At 37.9% G+C, this 15,810-nt stretch overlaps 1 protein-coding gene across 1 annotated transcript in view; it reads left to right on the top strand.

Annotated features, from left to right (window-relative positions):
• LOC122551725 (low-density lipoprotein receptor-related protein 1-like) overlaps positions 1-15,810 on the top strand; it is a 1,892,490-nt gene that overhangs the window by 1,873,666 nt on the left and 3,014 nt on the right. The window contains exons 86-89 of the mRNA XM_043694091.1: positions 8,678-8,791; positions 9,103-9,179; positions 15,378-15,468; positions 15,561-15,708. Coding sequence (XP_043550026.1) covers positions 8,678-8,791; positions 9,103-9,179; positions 15,378-15,468; positions 15,561-15,708 — 430 coding nt within the window. The remainder of the gene's footprint in view (positions 1-8,677; positions 8,792-9,102; positions 9,180-15,377; positions 15,469-15,560; positions 15,709-15,810) is intronic.

Raw genomic sequence — 15,810 nt, 5'->3', positions numbered from 1 at the left:
CTGGATATGTTTTAATATAAAATTCTTCTTTGATCAGCAGTGATAACATCACACAGGAATGCAGTTCACATTCAAAGGTTAGAATATCTGGAATTAATAGGATTTTTTATACTTGATTTATTGGATTTGATGAACAGAAGTATATTCAAGTCAAACAAAAAAATTGTAAAGTTAAGCCTCGATGACTTGGCAATGCAGTGTTAGAGTTTTGTTTACAGCAATGTGTCAGCATTCCAACCTGCCCAATTCTTTGGAATTTATGTATCTCTATCTTGAATACTCTCAATGACTTGGCCTCCACAGCCTTCTGCAGCAATGACCCTCTGGCTGAAGAGATTCCTCCCCATCTCAGTTCTAAAGGGCCATATGATTACTCTGAGGCTGGACCTTCGGGTCCTCGTCTCTTCTACCAGTGGTAGCATCTTCTCCACTTCCACTCTATATTCATAGTATTCTATAAGATTTAATCAGACTTCCCCCTCATCCTTCTAAACTCCATCGAGTACAGACCCAGAGGCCTCAATTGCTGCTCATATGACAAGCCTTTCACCTCAAGATCTTTCTTGTAAACTTCCTTTGGATCTCCTCCAACATCAATATATCCTTCCTTAGGTGTGGGGCCCAAAACTGCTCACAATATTTCAAATGCAGTCTGACCAGAGCCTTATACAACCTCAGCAGTACATCCCTGCTGTTGTATTGTAACCCTTTTGAAATGAATGCTAACATCGCATTGTCTTCCTCCCTGTCTTGGAGGGGAACTTGCAGGTCAGGGTGCTCCTCCCAAGCATTTGAGACCCTTGTCCTTCTCGGAGCTACAGGTCGCTAGTGTTATGACGTTTAAGGTGTGTACTGTACCTTTAAGAGAGAGTGAATGCTGTTTTGAACTGAGAAATTATAAGCACCTGTGTATATGACTAGATGGTAGACCCAGAGTGTGCTGGAAAATTGAAAACATGTAACATTTGGCTGTGAACTGAATACCTGAGTTTTGGTTGCTGTTTTGACAACAGTTCAAATTTAAACAATCAGTTTAAATTATGTCCATGATACTAAAACCCAATCGAACCAACGAGACGATCCGATGTTGGGGATACAAAAGTGTGGACATTTTGAAAATTAGAGAGAAAATCAAGATATTAGGAAACACTCTCTATTAAAGGTACCTTCTCATATGAAACATACTCGCAGTAAAAAGAAAGAAAACACAGGGAATTCAGCAGCCGGAAGAGTGAAGTTACAGAAGACCACAGCAGCTGTGTGCTTTTGACATTAAGTTGATGTAATTTTAATAAGTAACTTATTAGAATAGCATATTGCTATAGAGTTGAAGGCAAATGATAAGCCGTTAAGAGAAGGGGGGGGGGGGGGGGTGTCAGCAGGCTTAGAGTTATGAATAGTTGTTATTTAATATTCACTTTTAGAGTTATAAAATTAAATGGATGTTATTTTCTTTAAATAGTGAAATTTATGAGTTCTCTGGCACTCATTTTGTGGGCGGCACGGTGGCACAGTGGTTAGCACTATTGCCTCGCAGCGCCTGAGACCCGGGTTCAATTCCCGCCTCAGGCGACTGACTGTGTGGAGTTTGCACGTTCTCCCCGTGTCTGCGTGGGTTTCCTCCGGGTGCTCCAGTTTCCTACCACAGTCCAAAGATGTGCAGGGTCAGGTGAATTGGCCATACTAAATTGCCCATAGTGTTAGGTAAGGGGTAAATGTAGGGGTATGGGTGGGTTCGCTTCGGCGGGTCGGTGTGGACTTGTTGGGCCGAAGGGCCTGTTTCCACACTGTAATGTAATCTAATCTAATCTAAAAAAAATCATTTTAATGAGGTGAGGTGAGCTTTTCTGGTTGTTTGGTTTAATTAATAGAAAGGTTCACTGCCGTGTCATAACATGAGGAGCTAGGGGAGCCTTCATGGGATGTTGCAGTACATCTTATGAATACCACACATTCCTGCCACTATACAAGGGCGGTAGAGCGAACGAATGATTAAGGGGCTGAATTTACTGCCAATCGTAGATTTTTTGTCCTGGATAGTGTTGAGCTTCTTTTCTAATGATTTGGCTGCATACTTTCAGGTAAGTAGGGAGTATTCCATCATACTATTACAAAATCCCAGTGGCACTTTACTGAGGATTGTTAAATGGTTAAGTCAAGAATTAGCTGAGTTGCATTTTATCTTGCTTTTTGTACACCAGATAGAAGTCAGTGTTGAACTATACTGGAACAAGTTGATTAGGGTTGTGAATAGTCGGTCACCACCATAGTTGGTTGAATCTCAGATAGCGATGAAACAGGCTACAGACGGGAGGTGGAAGACCTGGAAAAATGGTGCACTGAGAACAACCTAGCTCTCAATGACAGAAAAACCAAGGAATTCATTATTGACTTTCGGTGGGATGTTACTCGTGTTCCCCGACACATTAACAGCACAGAGGTGGAACGAGTAGAGAGTGTCAAGCTCCTGGGAGTGGTCATCCACAACAAGCTTTCCAGGACTCTTCATGTGGACACACTGGTTACCAAGGACCAACAATGCTTCTGCTATGACAGCAAATACCCTTGCCAGCTTTTATAGTTGCGCCATCAAGAGCATTCTGTCTGGATGCATTGCTACCAGGTATGGCAACTGTACCATTCAAGATTGGAGGCGGTTACAGAGAGTCGGGAACTCGGCCTGGGCAATCATAAAGGCCAACCTCTCATCTACAGAATCCATCTACCAGGCCCGCTGTCAAGGAAAGGCCGCCAGCATTCTCAAAGATCCATCCCACCCTGGCAATGTTTTTCTACAACCTCTACAATCGGGGAGAAGGTACAGAAGCCTGAACACACACACCAGCTGGTTTCATAACATTTTCTACCTTACTATTGTTACAATACTGAATGGACTCACAAACTCTTAACATTTTTGTTTTCAGTTTTTGCTGCTGTTTACCTATTATTTACTTATCTATGCTACTTAACTCTGTGATCTACCTGTACTGCTTGCGAGACAAAGCTTTTCACTGTGCTTCAGTTCACGTGGCAATAAATTCAATTCAATTCAATAGTTCTGGTGAACAAGTCTTTAATGCCAAGGCTGAAAATCTGTTAGGGCCCATAGCCTTTGAGCAGTCCAATTGCTTCAACCATATCACTTGAAATGAATTGAGTTAGCTAGAGACAGCACCTGTCATGTTTGAAATGTCAGGAGTAGGCTGTGGTGGATCTTTCACTTGATACTCCTAGATGGGTGCAAATGCTTTAGCCTTTTCTTTCACACTGATATGCTGGGCTTCCCTGTTATTGAAGATGGAGATAATATTTTCATAATGTCCAATTATTTAATTATCCATCACCATTCAGAACTGATTCATTAGTTGTGGGTGCTCTTCATGCTTCTTTTGCTGTTTGGAATTGAAATAGGGCTATGTTGTAGTTTCACCCGATTGACACCACACGTTTAGCCTGGTGCTGCTCCTGGTATGCCATTCTGTATTATTCATTAAACCAGGGTTGGTTCCCCAATTTGATTATATTGCTAGAATGGGGGATATACTGTGCTAAGGTTACAGACTGTGGTTGAACACAGTTTTGCTGTTGCTGGTGGTCCACATCATGTTATAAGTGCCTATTTCTGACTTGCTAGATCTGGTCATAATCTATCCAAATGAGGACAGTGGCAGTGTTACACAATATGATAGAGGATATCTGCAACATGAAGATGGGACCTTGTTTCCACAAGGATAGTGTGGTGGTCAGTTCTATCAATGCTATCATGGGCAGGTGTTGCTGTGACAGCTAGATTGATGGGGATAAGGTCAAGTCATTTTTTTTCTCTCTGTTGCTGGTTTCTTCAACACCTGTTAAAGATCTCAACTAGCAACTTAGGACTCTCCCTTCGGAATCAACCTGCTGAATCAGTAGTCGTGCTGCTGAGCCACTCTTGGTGGTGGATATTGAAATTCCCCCTTCAGACTTAACCAGTTTGATAATTAGTGGCACTATGAATTGAGGTTGTCCACCCAAAGTTTTGTGTCCTTTCCACCCTCAGTTCTGCTTCTATTTAGTATTCAACAAGGAGGAACACTGATTCATCAGGGCAATGCAGTTATTATGGGACAATCAGCACGAGTCTTCCTGTAAACTGATGCACAAAAGTTCATAGGGACTGGATTCAATATTAAGGACTTGAAAGCACACCACTGTGCTGCCACCTCTTCAGAGTTTGTCCTGCTAGCATAACAGGACATATACAGGATGTTCATGATGGTGTCAGGGTTGTTGTGTGTAAGGTGTTATATCATGAGTATGACTAGTTCAGGCTGATACTTGACTAGTCAACAACACATTTCTCCCAATTTTTCCATAAACACCCAGATGTTGATAAGGAGGATTTGTACTGTTTGTCATTATCATTTCCTGTGTTAGGCCATTTCAACCACATTGCTATGGAGTTGAAGTCCCATGTAAGCCAGACAAGACAAGGACAATGGATTTCCATATATGTTTTTGCGGCAATCAATTCGTTGTCAATCTACTTTTGAAATTTCAAATTTCTGGTTTGATTGTTTTAATTCCAACAATTGCCAATTGCCATGCTAAGATTGGAATTCATGCCCCTGAGCATCTGCGCTCTGGATTATTAGTCTGGTGATATTAGCAATATACTGCAGCTACCCTTCAATACCAAACATCATTGTCAGCCCAGCATTTTCTCCACCAAGGCATTAATGATTTTCTGGAGGTCTGACTGACAAGTTGAACCAGGAGGTCAATTTGACCTTTGCAGTTTGCTGATATTATTCACATGAGGTTTCAGGCCCAGATTCCAGCCAAATTCAAATCAACATTTTGCATTCCAAATACAACAGTTGTTTTCTGCAGGTTTTGGTTTTAGCTAGCTTTTGAGAGAGAGCTGGATTGTTTGGACAGTGGTCATTTAATTAATTTATTAAGTTTATGTTGAAAAAAAGTGATATGTAAGTAGTTTTGTGGATCTCTGGAAATAATTCAAAACATTTTGTGATGAAGATTAAGGTACAGCAACAAGTCAGATCATGCTTGCATCATTGACAATTGCGGTCTTTACAAGAAGCTTTTTATTCTTTACATAACACATATTCTGAATCTACAGTAAAATGTAATAAAGTTTACTTTGTTCTAACTGTGCACCTGTTGGTACAAAGGCAATGAGTCCATACTCTACTTACCAATAACTTAAGGTCAATGGTAATGACTTTCTTTTTCTTTTGAGGAACTAAAATGAAAGACCAAGACTCTGCCAAATAATGTTAAAAAGAAATGATTAATAAAGTGGTTAGATGATACAAAGTTGGGATCTTAAAAGTGATGTTGATTTATGAAAAATAATGAGATTTTGAGACTCAGAGAAAAGATGACTTGGGTCCTATAGAAAATTGAGGGATGAGCCTTAATTTAAATACATGGATGATACATACATACATTGACTCTGTTGACACTTCTTGCTGTCTTGGAAAAGCAGTCAACATAATCAGGAAGCCTACCACCCTGTTATACTATCTTCCAACCTCTTCCATTGGACAGAATATACAAAAATTTGAAAATACATACCAATAGATTCAAGAAGAGCGTCTTCCCTGTTGTTATCAGACTTATGAACAAACTTCTCATATATTAAGAGTTGATCTTCCTGTGCACCTTCTTATAGCTGTGACACTGCATTCTGCATTCTATTCTATTACCCTGATATACTTATGTAAGGTTTATCATGTCAGGATGGCATGCAAAACAATACTTTTCACAATAATAAATCAAACCAAATGATGCAACTAGTTTATTGGCATCTTAGGAAAATGGCAAAAAGGAAACCTCACAAGATTAGAGAGCATTCCAGTAACTTTTTTTATCATAAACCATAAAGGATAAAAGAGAAAATCTAAAAGTGGAAGAGAGATACTTCTTTTCAATCATTTTCAGAAATACACAACAGATCCTGGAGCAGCCATATTAGAGTAATATAAGCCTTAGACAGACTTGAGTTCATAGAGGCTTAAAGTAAACACTGGACTGTTGTGCCTCCAACTGATGAAGTCATAATAAGCACATATATACCATGCAATAATGCAAGATTCTTTTCACTTATTTAGAAATACTGGATGGAAAATAAAACTCCAAACTGCCAACCAATGTGGTTAAGACTATTAGAGGGATTTATGAAACCTGGATATGAAACAACAAAAAAAATAGAAGAGGTAGACACCGTGTAAGTGTCAAGACTGGAGATAAGGACAGGAATTAGGGATGGAAATAAGTCACCAGGTTAATCAGAGACAGATTGATTCCTGAGTGAATTCAAGGCCCTTGCAACCATGTCAATCTGGACAAAAACACAGGAAAAGCTGTTGGTCAATTTTAAAGTAATTGAAATTAATATTGCCAGCAAAATAAAAATGTATACTTTATAGTTTTGGTTTTGGACTGCAAAATATTAAAAAGTTCTCGACAATCACCAAAAGTAAGGAGAGTGACAGAACTAATGGATACGCTTTGTGAGTAAGGGATTGTTTGAACTGCATAACAATCAAAGCCAAATAATTCCAAGGGAAGTAAGCCAGCTGTGAGGATATCAGAATGAAGGTAATCATATGTATCGCGCTTGGAATAAGAAAATGCTTGCAGGGCAATGGAAAAGGTTGGAATTAGAAAAAGTTTCATGTTACGAGGACTTCCACTTTCCACATGAAATAAAACATTTCCTATCCAGTTATTGATTTGTGTTTCTTTTGCTGCTCTTATTGATCTCCATTGTTAAAGTTCAAAAGCATCCAACATTCTTTCATAATCAGATGTGAAATTCAACAATGTGTGATTGAAAACAACAGTTACACTACTCAATAAGTCCATTATTCCATTAGTTTAACTTAAAGGTTTTTAAGGTAGGAAACAAGAATTGTAAACTTTACAAAATTTGACAATAACACTTCTTTCTTTCATAATTATTCCTACAACAATATCTCATATTGTTAAGAGGTTCTGCTCACAAATAGAGTTATTTAATGTCCTCTAAACCTTCTATTAACTATCAAGTATTTTTTCAATCCTTCTTTCTGTGATATTCTTCATTTGTTGGCTGTCACAAACATGACAAATGAAAGAAATTCAGCTATGACTAGTGTACTTTCAAAAATAAACGTGGATGCATGGCAATGTTTACCACGTAAAGTTTCATTTCTTCCATTGTGGTTCAGAGAAATAAAGCAGACTATGCCAGAGTGACTGGGAATGGAAACGAACGTACTTTCAAGATTCAGAAAAATAGATTACAAAGTGTATGATGGAAGTTTAACAAAAGTAAGGGACAAATGTAACCAGTTCAGTTTTATATTTGTCAACAGTTGTGCTGGGTGATGAATCTTATACTTGCATTTGTCACTGAGAGGAAAAAAGGGAAATGGTACGAACTGACTACCATTGAGAAAAAACACTGACAGAAATTACATGTCTTGGGGCATTTATGGTTTTGTAGTCAAGATCTCCATGTGGTCATAGTTCTGTGTTGGGATTCTTAATGGAGCAGTTTGCCATAGACTTGTCAACAGGTCTGAATGGTTTGCTGGCTGTAATTTTGGGTAAGGAGTTCATTTTGCTCGCACTTGCCCTCCTAACAATTATAACGGTGATAGAAGAAGAGACAAAAATATAGTAAATAGCAAGTAAATTGTCTGAATTTCTGAAAAACTGAATGTATGGAGGAAAAGTTAAATTTTAGCAAGTAATTAAAAGAGGGACAAAGGAAAGGAAAAGTGTAATACAGCCAACACTACAAAAGAAGTTTTTAATTGTTTATTATGTATAACAAAACTGTAAATGCATAGAGATCTTATTTGTAATCTTTTTCCAGATACCAAACAGTATATATTTCACTCATCATTCATGTGAGACTTGGCATGTGTTGATTAGAGGCTACATTTGTGTCAAAATGCCAACAGATTCATTTTCTTTCTCAATTTATAAATTACTATAGAGCACAAAAGCACCTCAAACATGATTGTTTTTTGTTTTGCAATTTTGCAATTGCAATTTTAGTCCTGGATGATCTACATTTCGAGATATTTCTTCACCTCTGCTCAAAAAGATGTTATTGTATGAGGCAGGGGAGATGCCACAGGGATGATGCTTTATGATGATGCCTTGCACAGATTTCTAATCTGTGTGTACAAAGTGAATATTTGCAAACATTTACTTATGGAGAGATTGCAACCAACCCTGGATTTTATTCGCCTAATCTCCAAACTTGCATATTTTCCAGCGGGGATCATTTAATGATGATTAGGACTTAGAATCTAAGTTGACTTTTACATTCTCAAACTTGAGACTCTGCAGCCAGTTGCAACTTCTTCCAGACCAATATAATTGTTTGTCCAAATATCTATATATCATTACCATATAATATTTAAATAAATCCAATCTAACTATTCACTATGTTTTTAGGCGACAGTTACCTGAAAATGGTTGATGAAGGAACCAAAATGAAATTTTCTCTGAGGCAAATTAATGTCTTAACAGTGGTCCTCAATTAATTATATTTATTTGATTCAGCAAAGCTATTCATGTTTATTTAAAAAAGGTGACGCAGGAAAGGGGATCAAAAATTACCTTATAATACAATTCATCATTTTAATCTCAACTATATTCTATAACTCTGCAGATGTACAGTGGGGTTTAAAAGTGATCGATGTGACCAGAAAATGAACCTTTGTGATTACTACTGTCAAAATGGAGGGGTTTGCACTTTAACTGCACTTAATGAGCCTCAGTGCAAGTAGGTTTTGACCTTATGCCAGACACCATTCTTTGCTATAAAACATTGAAATCCAGCAGACTCATCATGCATTGGTGGCATGTTTCCATGGCCTAGTAAATTAATTGCTTTTATGCATGGCATGCTGTTGGCCTATTATAAGAGCTAATCATCTTCTCAATGCATTGCTATTTAAACAAACCTGCTGTCTAATCCTTATTGCATGCTCCTAAATGCTGTTCACTCTTGCTGATATCTGTAGGTGCTTTTCCTCTAGAGTTTGTGACAGTTGCAGTACATTAATTTTACATCCCTTAATTGCTTCATTTCAGGTGTTCTGATGAATGGTCGGGCACACAATGTGAAAGGCCAGCTCCCAAGAGCAGCAAAACTGAGAATACCACAGGTCGTAAGTAATGAAAATACATGTGTTACTGTTGTTGATGATATCAGCCTCCGATCATTATACCTTGGTCTGGGTTAATTTGAGGTAACCTTCCAGGGTAAATGGATTATTGGACTACATGAAGACATTATAATGTTGAGCCAATCTAGAGTTGAAAAATCCTTGACACATGACAGCATGAAATCCTTAGGTTTATTACTTTGACATTCAAGCTGGTAGATTAGATTTTATTTCAATTTGATTATAGTTACTGTTAGTTTGAGTCAGAAATCAGTAGGTAAACTCGAATCTAATCTATATTATGTACTTTTCACAAAGGCCTTCTTTGATTGACATCTATTGACAACTACAACTAAAGCTGAAAACGAGCTCAGAAGACTCATGTTGCCATAATAGCTCAGTAAACGTTAAGATCTTTTTTCAGAGAGGTTATGGACTGAAAATATAACTGAACATATCACATGTCAATCTTTTGACATAAGTATTTTGAGAAGATAATATGAAGAATGCCCGGCAGCATTGCTGAATGTCAACCTGTTACAAGGACTGCTTTTAAACTGCCGTCAGTTGACAAGTCAGGAATGAGTCTATTCTTCAGCATTAAGCCTTTTAAGGAAGAAGCTTTTTCATTTTTAAGAAAGGAAACTTCATACACTGTGATCCAACCATTTCTATCTCACAGCATGCACAATGATGTTATGGTCCCACAAAAGAAGTATGTTACAAACAGAGCTAAAGTCCAGGATAATAGATTCGCAGAAGACAAAGGGCAAAAAAAAAATTATCTTGTTATAATAGTGGAAACGTTTTGACTTCTCACATTGGATTTTTAATAGCAGGAGCCTTTCATAGATTGAAGTCACTTAAAAAAATGCAAAACACAAACTGAAAATGATCAAAGTGATCACCTGATCACAGGTTGAGGCAATGCATGAAACCATCAGTAAACAAGAGCCAGCTTGAACTGAAATTAGAATTTCATCAAGCTGAGTGAAATTAGTCACTTACATATTTACCTTCTGATGGACTTACACCTTTCTGGATTTTTCACAATTGAGGATGGAAATTACCAACAGATTCTTCATCTTGAAACTAATAATGTAGCCAGACACAGAAATACACAAATGAAGTTTACTTCAGATGACAGCATTTGGATAACAGAAAGAAAATGTTAGATTCACAACAACTCCCTCTCTCTCACTATACCCTTTTTTTTTCTTTCTTCTTTATCTTTCACTTGACAAAAGCAAACTGTAGAAATATCCATTCACTGAGAGTGCAAAGATTTAGATTTCGCTACTGCAGAGGATGAATGTCGTCAATTAAACAACCATGATCTCAGGATCAAACCAAAGCCTCACAGACACTAAGGAATTTTAAAACTGCATATTCTTGCTCTCCCTTTCTCCTAGCTGTACTATATCATTTAAGTTTTACACCAGTGATTGCAAGTGACTACATTCTTCATTATTTCACTCAAGAAAATCTTGTGATTGGCTCTTCAGTTTTGAATCAGTGAATTAAATTGGTGGCATGGTGGCTCAGTGGTTGGGGTGGTATGGTGGCTGTGTAGTTAGCACTGCTGCCTCACATCTCCAGGCACCTGGGTTTGATTCCAATCTCGGGTGACTGTGTGGAGTTTGCACATTCTCCCTGTGTTGTGTGGGTTTCCTCCCTTAATCAAAAGATGTACACATTAGGTGGATTGGCTATGCTAAATTGGCTATAGTGTTCAGGGATGTGTAGGTTAGGTGCATTAGTCAGGGGTAAATGTAGGGCAATGGGTCTGGATGGGATACATTTTGGAGGGTCATTGTGGACTTGTTGGGCCAAATGGCCTGTTTCCAATCTGTAGGGATTCTATGATTCTATGAAATTGTTAATGAAAAGTTAAAGAGGAAATTTAAAAATATTTGTTGTGACCAGCTGAGGGGTTTAATAAGATGGGGCCAATTCACTCAACTCACCATAACAAACTGAGGGCTTAAGTAGTAAGATCTAAAAGACAAATGAAATAATTGGGGAGTGGGAGAAATAATTCTTCTTTCAAAATACAACAGATACCCAGGAACGAGTTAATGTCTGGAATCAAATCAAGGGGCATAGGTTGACTTACAGAATAATAGATATCCAAGAGTGAGGTATGGACTGGAATCTGATTGAGGGTATTAGTGTCGCTTAAAGCAAAAGATCCCCGAGAGTGAGTTACAAACTGGAACCTAATCGAGGGGTTTGAGACAGTTTATATATACAATAACAGATACCCAGGAGTGAGTGACAGACTGGAATATAGTTGGTGGCTTTGGATGGTTAATATATAAAATAACAGACACCCGGGAGGGAGTTACAGACTGGAATCTAATCGAAGGATTTGATAGTTTATATACAGAATAATCAACGTTAATGAGGGTGGCTAGCACTCCTGCTTCACAGCACCAGGGATCCGGGTTCGATTCCAGCCTTGGGCAACTGTCTGTGTGGAGTTTGTATATTCTCTGTGTGTCTGTGTGGGTTTCCTCCCATAGTCCCAAGATGTTCAGGTTTGGTGAATTATCTATGCTAAATTGCCCATAGTGTTCACAGATATGTAGGTTAGGAGTAAATGTAGAGTAGTACGGGAATGGGTCTGGGTGGGTTACTCTTTGGAGGGTCGGGTGTGGACTTGTTGGGCCAAATGGCCTATTTCCATACTGTAGGGAATCTAAGTGAAAATCTGTTTAAAAATATCTGCAAAACTGTTATATCTGTAATATTAAAGAGCTAAAATATCATAATTTGTGAAATAACTTGATAGAGGATGGTTTCCTCTCACTAAGACAATATTTATTTACATGTAGGAAAGCCCTGACTCTGACATAGCCCTTATCAGAGTCAGCACCTTGACACGCCTGTTTATATCTGTTAGCCAGGGCTCCCTGATTGGAGCTGTTAATCTCATCCAGTCAGGGAACTCATATTCTATGAGGTCAAGCTGGCTGGCCTTGTTACAATCACTACAGTTTGACATTAATGTTTTTGTAGAGCAAGATAAGATAACGTTTGAATAATTAGAGATTTTATCCTTGGAAAATTTTAAAAGGGTAACAGTCAGAGTGAGAGCCAAGAAAGGAAATGAGAGACAGGAAAAAAAAGAGTTTTCAGTAAAGGCAAAATGAGCAAAAGAGGCCAGGAAAGAGGAAAAAAGCTTACATTGAGGCAACTTGAGTTGAGAAAGGAAAATCCCTTTGAAGGCAGTTGTAGTGTGGGAGCCACATCTATCTTGGATGTCTGGGCTTAAGTATTGAAGTTCCCTCATTTAATCCCTAAATATAATGATTAAGAGGAGGATACTACCTTTATCTCTTTAAAATGGTTAGCAAAGCAGTTAAAATTGCCAATCCAACAGTGGAACTGATATTGCACTCACAAAGTTTGCTCCCTCTTGCCTAAAGAGAGTGCAATTGACAAGAGGCAGCAAAAGATGCTATTGTAAATGAGGTAGTGCAAGAGGTGGAGAGGGGAATAATCTTGTTCCCTCAAGAAGCAACCTGATCACACATACCTGGAATTTGAATGGCTTAAACAGCTCACTTTTAAGCTTTGGATGTATACATTTACAAAAATCTTTGTGAGGCGATTCTCCTTGCAAAATTCAAAAACGTCATATTGTTACCAAGAATGAATGCAATTTAGAGAATCAGAGGATAACATGGCATAGACAGGCAGCAATTCTGGCTGACATCTTTGAATTAATACACAAAACATAAACCCAGGCTGGCAGGGGTCTAGAAATTTTCAGAGACGTGAGTGCAATAAGGTAAGTTAAATATTCCAAACTGGAGAGAAGAAGGAAGCGAGGGAAGGAAACTAGAACTATTCCCAATCATTCAAGAAATGGATTTAAATGGGAGACAACTGGGAAATGTTCAAACTGCTGCCCTTGTGGAAAGCCAGAACAGATAAAGGAATTTCTTTGCTTCTCCAGCGTTCTGGAGAAGGGTCACAGGACCCAAACATTAACTCTGTTTTCATTCCATAGATGCTGCCAAACTTGCCAAATTCCCCCTGTACCTTCATCCCATTGCTTTCACCATTACATAACTTCAGAAGTTCCAACTTGTCATTAATTTTAATTTTATTCTGATGATATTTTAAAGTATATCTGCTATTTAGTGACATTTGCAAACATTAATATTTTTGGTATCTTGTTTCAGTGACATTTTAAAATGTTTGTATCAATATTTTGCATGTTCAATAAAATCAAGAAAACTTGATATTTTCTGTTACAGTTGTAAGTGTGTAAGATTATTATAGTTTGGATTCAAAGTAAGATTTAAAAGTAGGTTAAATGAAAGGTGTCATGTGACTGAACATAGGTTCTGATATTTACCTCATGTGTTATGCCTGGAGAATTTGTTTAGTAGAGATCAAAGGAAGGTTTAGATCGTATTGTTGAGAAGAAAGTGCAAGATTTTACACTTCAAGATAATGGCTACAGTTGTTTGCTTTAACATGAGTTGACTCTGAGTCTCCCAAGATCCCAGTAAGGTGCTGTTGGTATTGGTTGTAAACAGTTGTGCTGTAAACTACTTCCAAGTTGAAAGAATGTTGGATTCCATGATTACGATTGGCATTTCTAATGAACTGCAAGGTTAATATTGTTGGCATTGCAATAGAGAAGATTGCAGAAGAATCCATTTTCGGATTAGATTATAGGCTTCCCCAGAAAGGGCCATATAAGAATCTGGGAGATACATCCTGGAGAACAGTCATTGAAATAAATTTTATTACATGGGATGGAATTAAAAGATTTCTCTGAAAACTTAAGAAAACATCTATTCACACAAGGTTTACTGTGTAGCAAAACAGGAACATGGAAACCCACTGCAAGCTGGGAGCAAGTTTAAAATATTTGCTAAAAAGATTATAATTTCGTGAAATTTGTGTTGTGATGGGTTTAAAGGGAGATGTTCTGCTCTGGAGTTTAATGTTAATCAAGTTATTTTTTAGCCATGATTGCGAGAAAAAAGCTTTGAAATCTTGTGTCATTCATCCAGTTAAAAACTAAAAGTTTAAATTTCTTAAATTTTATTTATTTCTGTAGCGATCTTAACATACATCATAACATACCACATGTTAAAAAGCAAAGCAAGCTAGTATATGGTTTATACCATACAGCTCAAAAACTGTAGAGTGCGACTTATGCTTGCTTCTAATGCCTATTATAATCTAGTTGTAATTTATATTCCCTGAGTCATCGGGTCAACCTACTTGAAGCAACAAGAGGTAAACCAGCAGATTTAGCTCACAATATGCTGCATTATGTATTTACTGTTAATATTGTCAATCCAATGACTAGTCTATACGTGCTCATTCTCCATGTCTGTGGGAAATGTGTATTTTCTATTATATTTGATGGAATATACAAACATAAGATTCAGTTGCAGGAGTAGGCCACTCAGCCCCTCAAGCCTGCTGCACCATTTAATAAGATCATGGCTGATTTGATTATAGGTAATCCATAATCCCACATACCCCTGATAACTTTTCACCTCTTTATATATCAAGAATGTACCTAACTCTGCCTTCAAAATATGCAAGGATTTGCTTGAATCCACCAGCTTTTGAGAAAGAGACTTTTAAAGACTCACAGTCCTGTCTGAGAAATAAAATCACATTTCTATTTATGGAAACTGCTTAAGTTAAATCAGTGATCCTTAGTTCAAGGTTCTCCTACAACAGGAAATATCCTCTTAAGAGGATAAGTACCCTGTTAAGATCCCATAAGTTTTAAACATGTCACCTGTTGCTCTTCTAAACTCCGGCAAACCTAGCAGTGGGTGGCCCAATAGTTCAGTGATTAGCTCTGCTGCCTCACAGTGCCATGGACTCAGGTTTGATCCAGCCTTGGGTGACTGTCTATATGGAGTTTGTACATTCTCCCCATGTCTGTGGGTTTCTGCCAAGTGATCCAGTTCCATTCCACAGTCCAAAGATGGGTAGGTTAGGTGGATTGGCCATGTTAAGTTGCCCCACAGTGTCCAGGAATGTGCCTCTTTCCACTGTGGGGATTTTATGATTCTATGAACTAAGCCCAGCCTGTCCAAGCTTTCCTCATAAGATAAGCCAGACATTGGTGTACTGAGCCTTCATTGAACTTCTTCAGATGTGTCTACATGTTTCATTTAAATAATTTAGATCAAATTTGTTCATCTCTCACAGGAAACATCACTTTTATAGTGCCACTCGTTATCCTGATTCTTCTAATTATTGCAGTCGTTGTTGGAATAATTATCTGCAAAAGAAGACAACGGTAAATGGTTTGGACTGTAATTAATTCTTGGAATAATACAATCCTTGAGCAATGAGATTCCATGTTAACATTATTTGGTAACTTCCCATTAGTGTAAAAATTGTACGAAGGCATCCACTGACGAATGGAGGCATGAATGTGGAAATTGGAAATCCAACATACAACATGTATGAAGTTGATCGCAGTCATGAAAATTCCGGAGGTTTGCTGGATCCAGATTTTACATTAGATCCAGAAAAGGTATGTGTATCCTAGCAGCATAACAGTGAGAACGAAGCGCCATTTTGCTTCTGGCAAAAGTGAGGACTGCAGATGCTGGAGATTAGAGTCAAGATTAGAGTG

The sequence above is a fragment of the Chiloscyllium plagiosum genome, chromosome 7 (assembly GCF_004010195.1).
Source record: "Chiloscyllium plagiosum isolate BGI_BamShark_2017 chromosome 7, ASM401019v2, whole genome shotgun sequence".
In the NCBI taxonomy this organism is placed as follows: domain Eukaryota; kingdom Metazoa; phylum Chordata; class Chondrichthyes; order Orectolobiformes; family Hemiscylliidae; genus Chiloscyllium; species Chiloscyllium plagiosum.
Note: the sequence above shows the minus strand (reverse complement) of the source record. Positions and strands in the feature narration are given on the sequence as shown.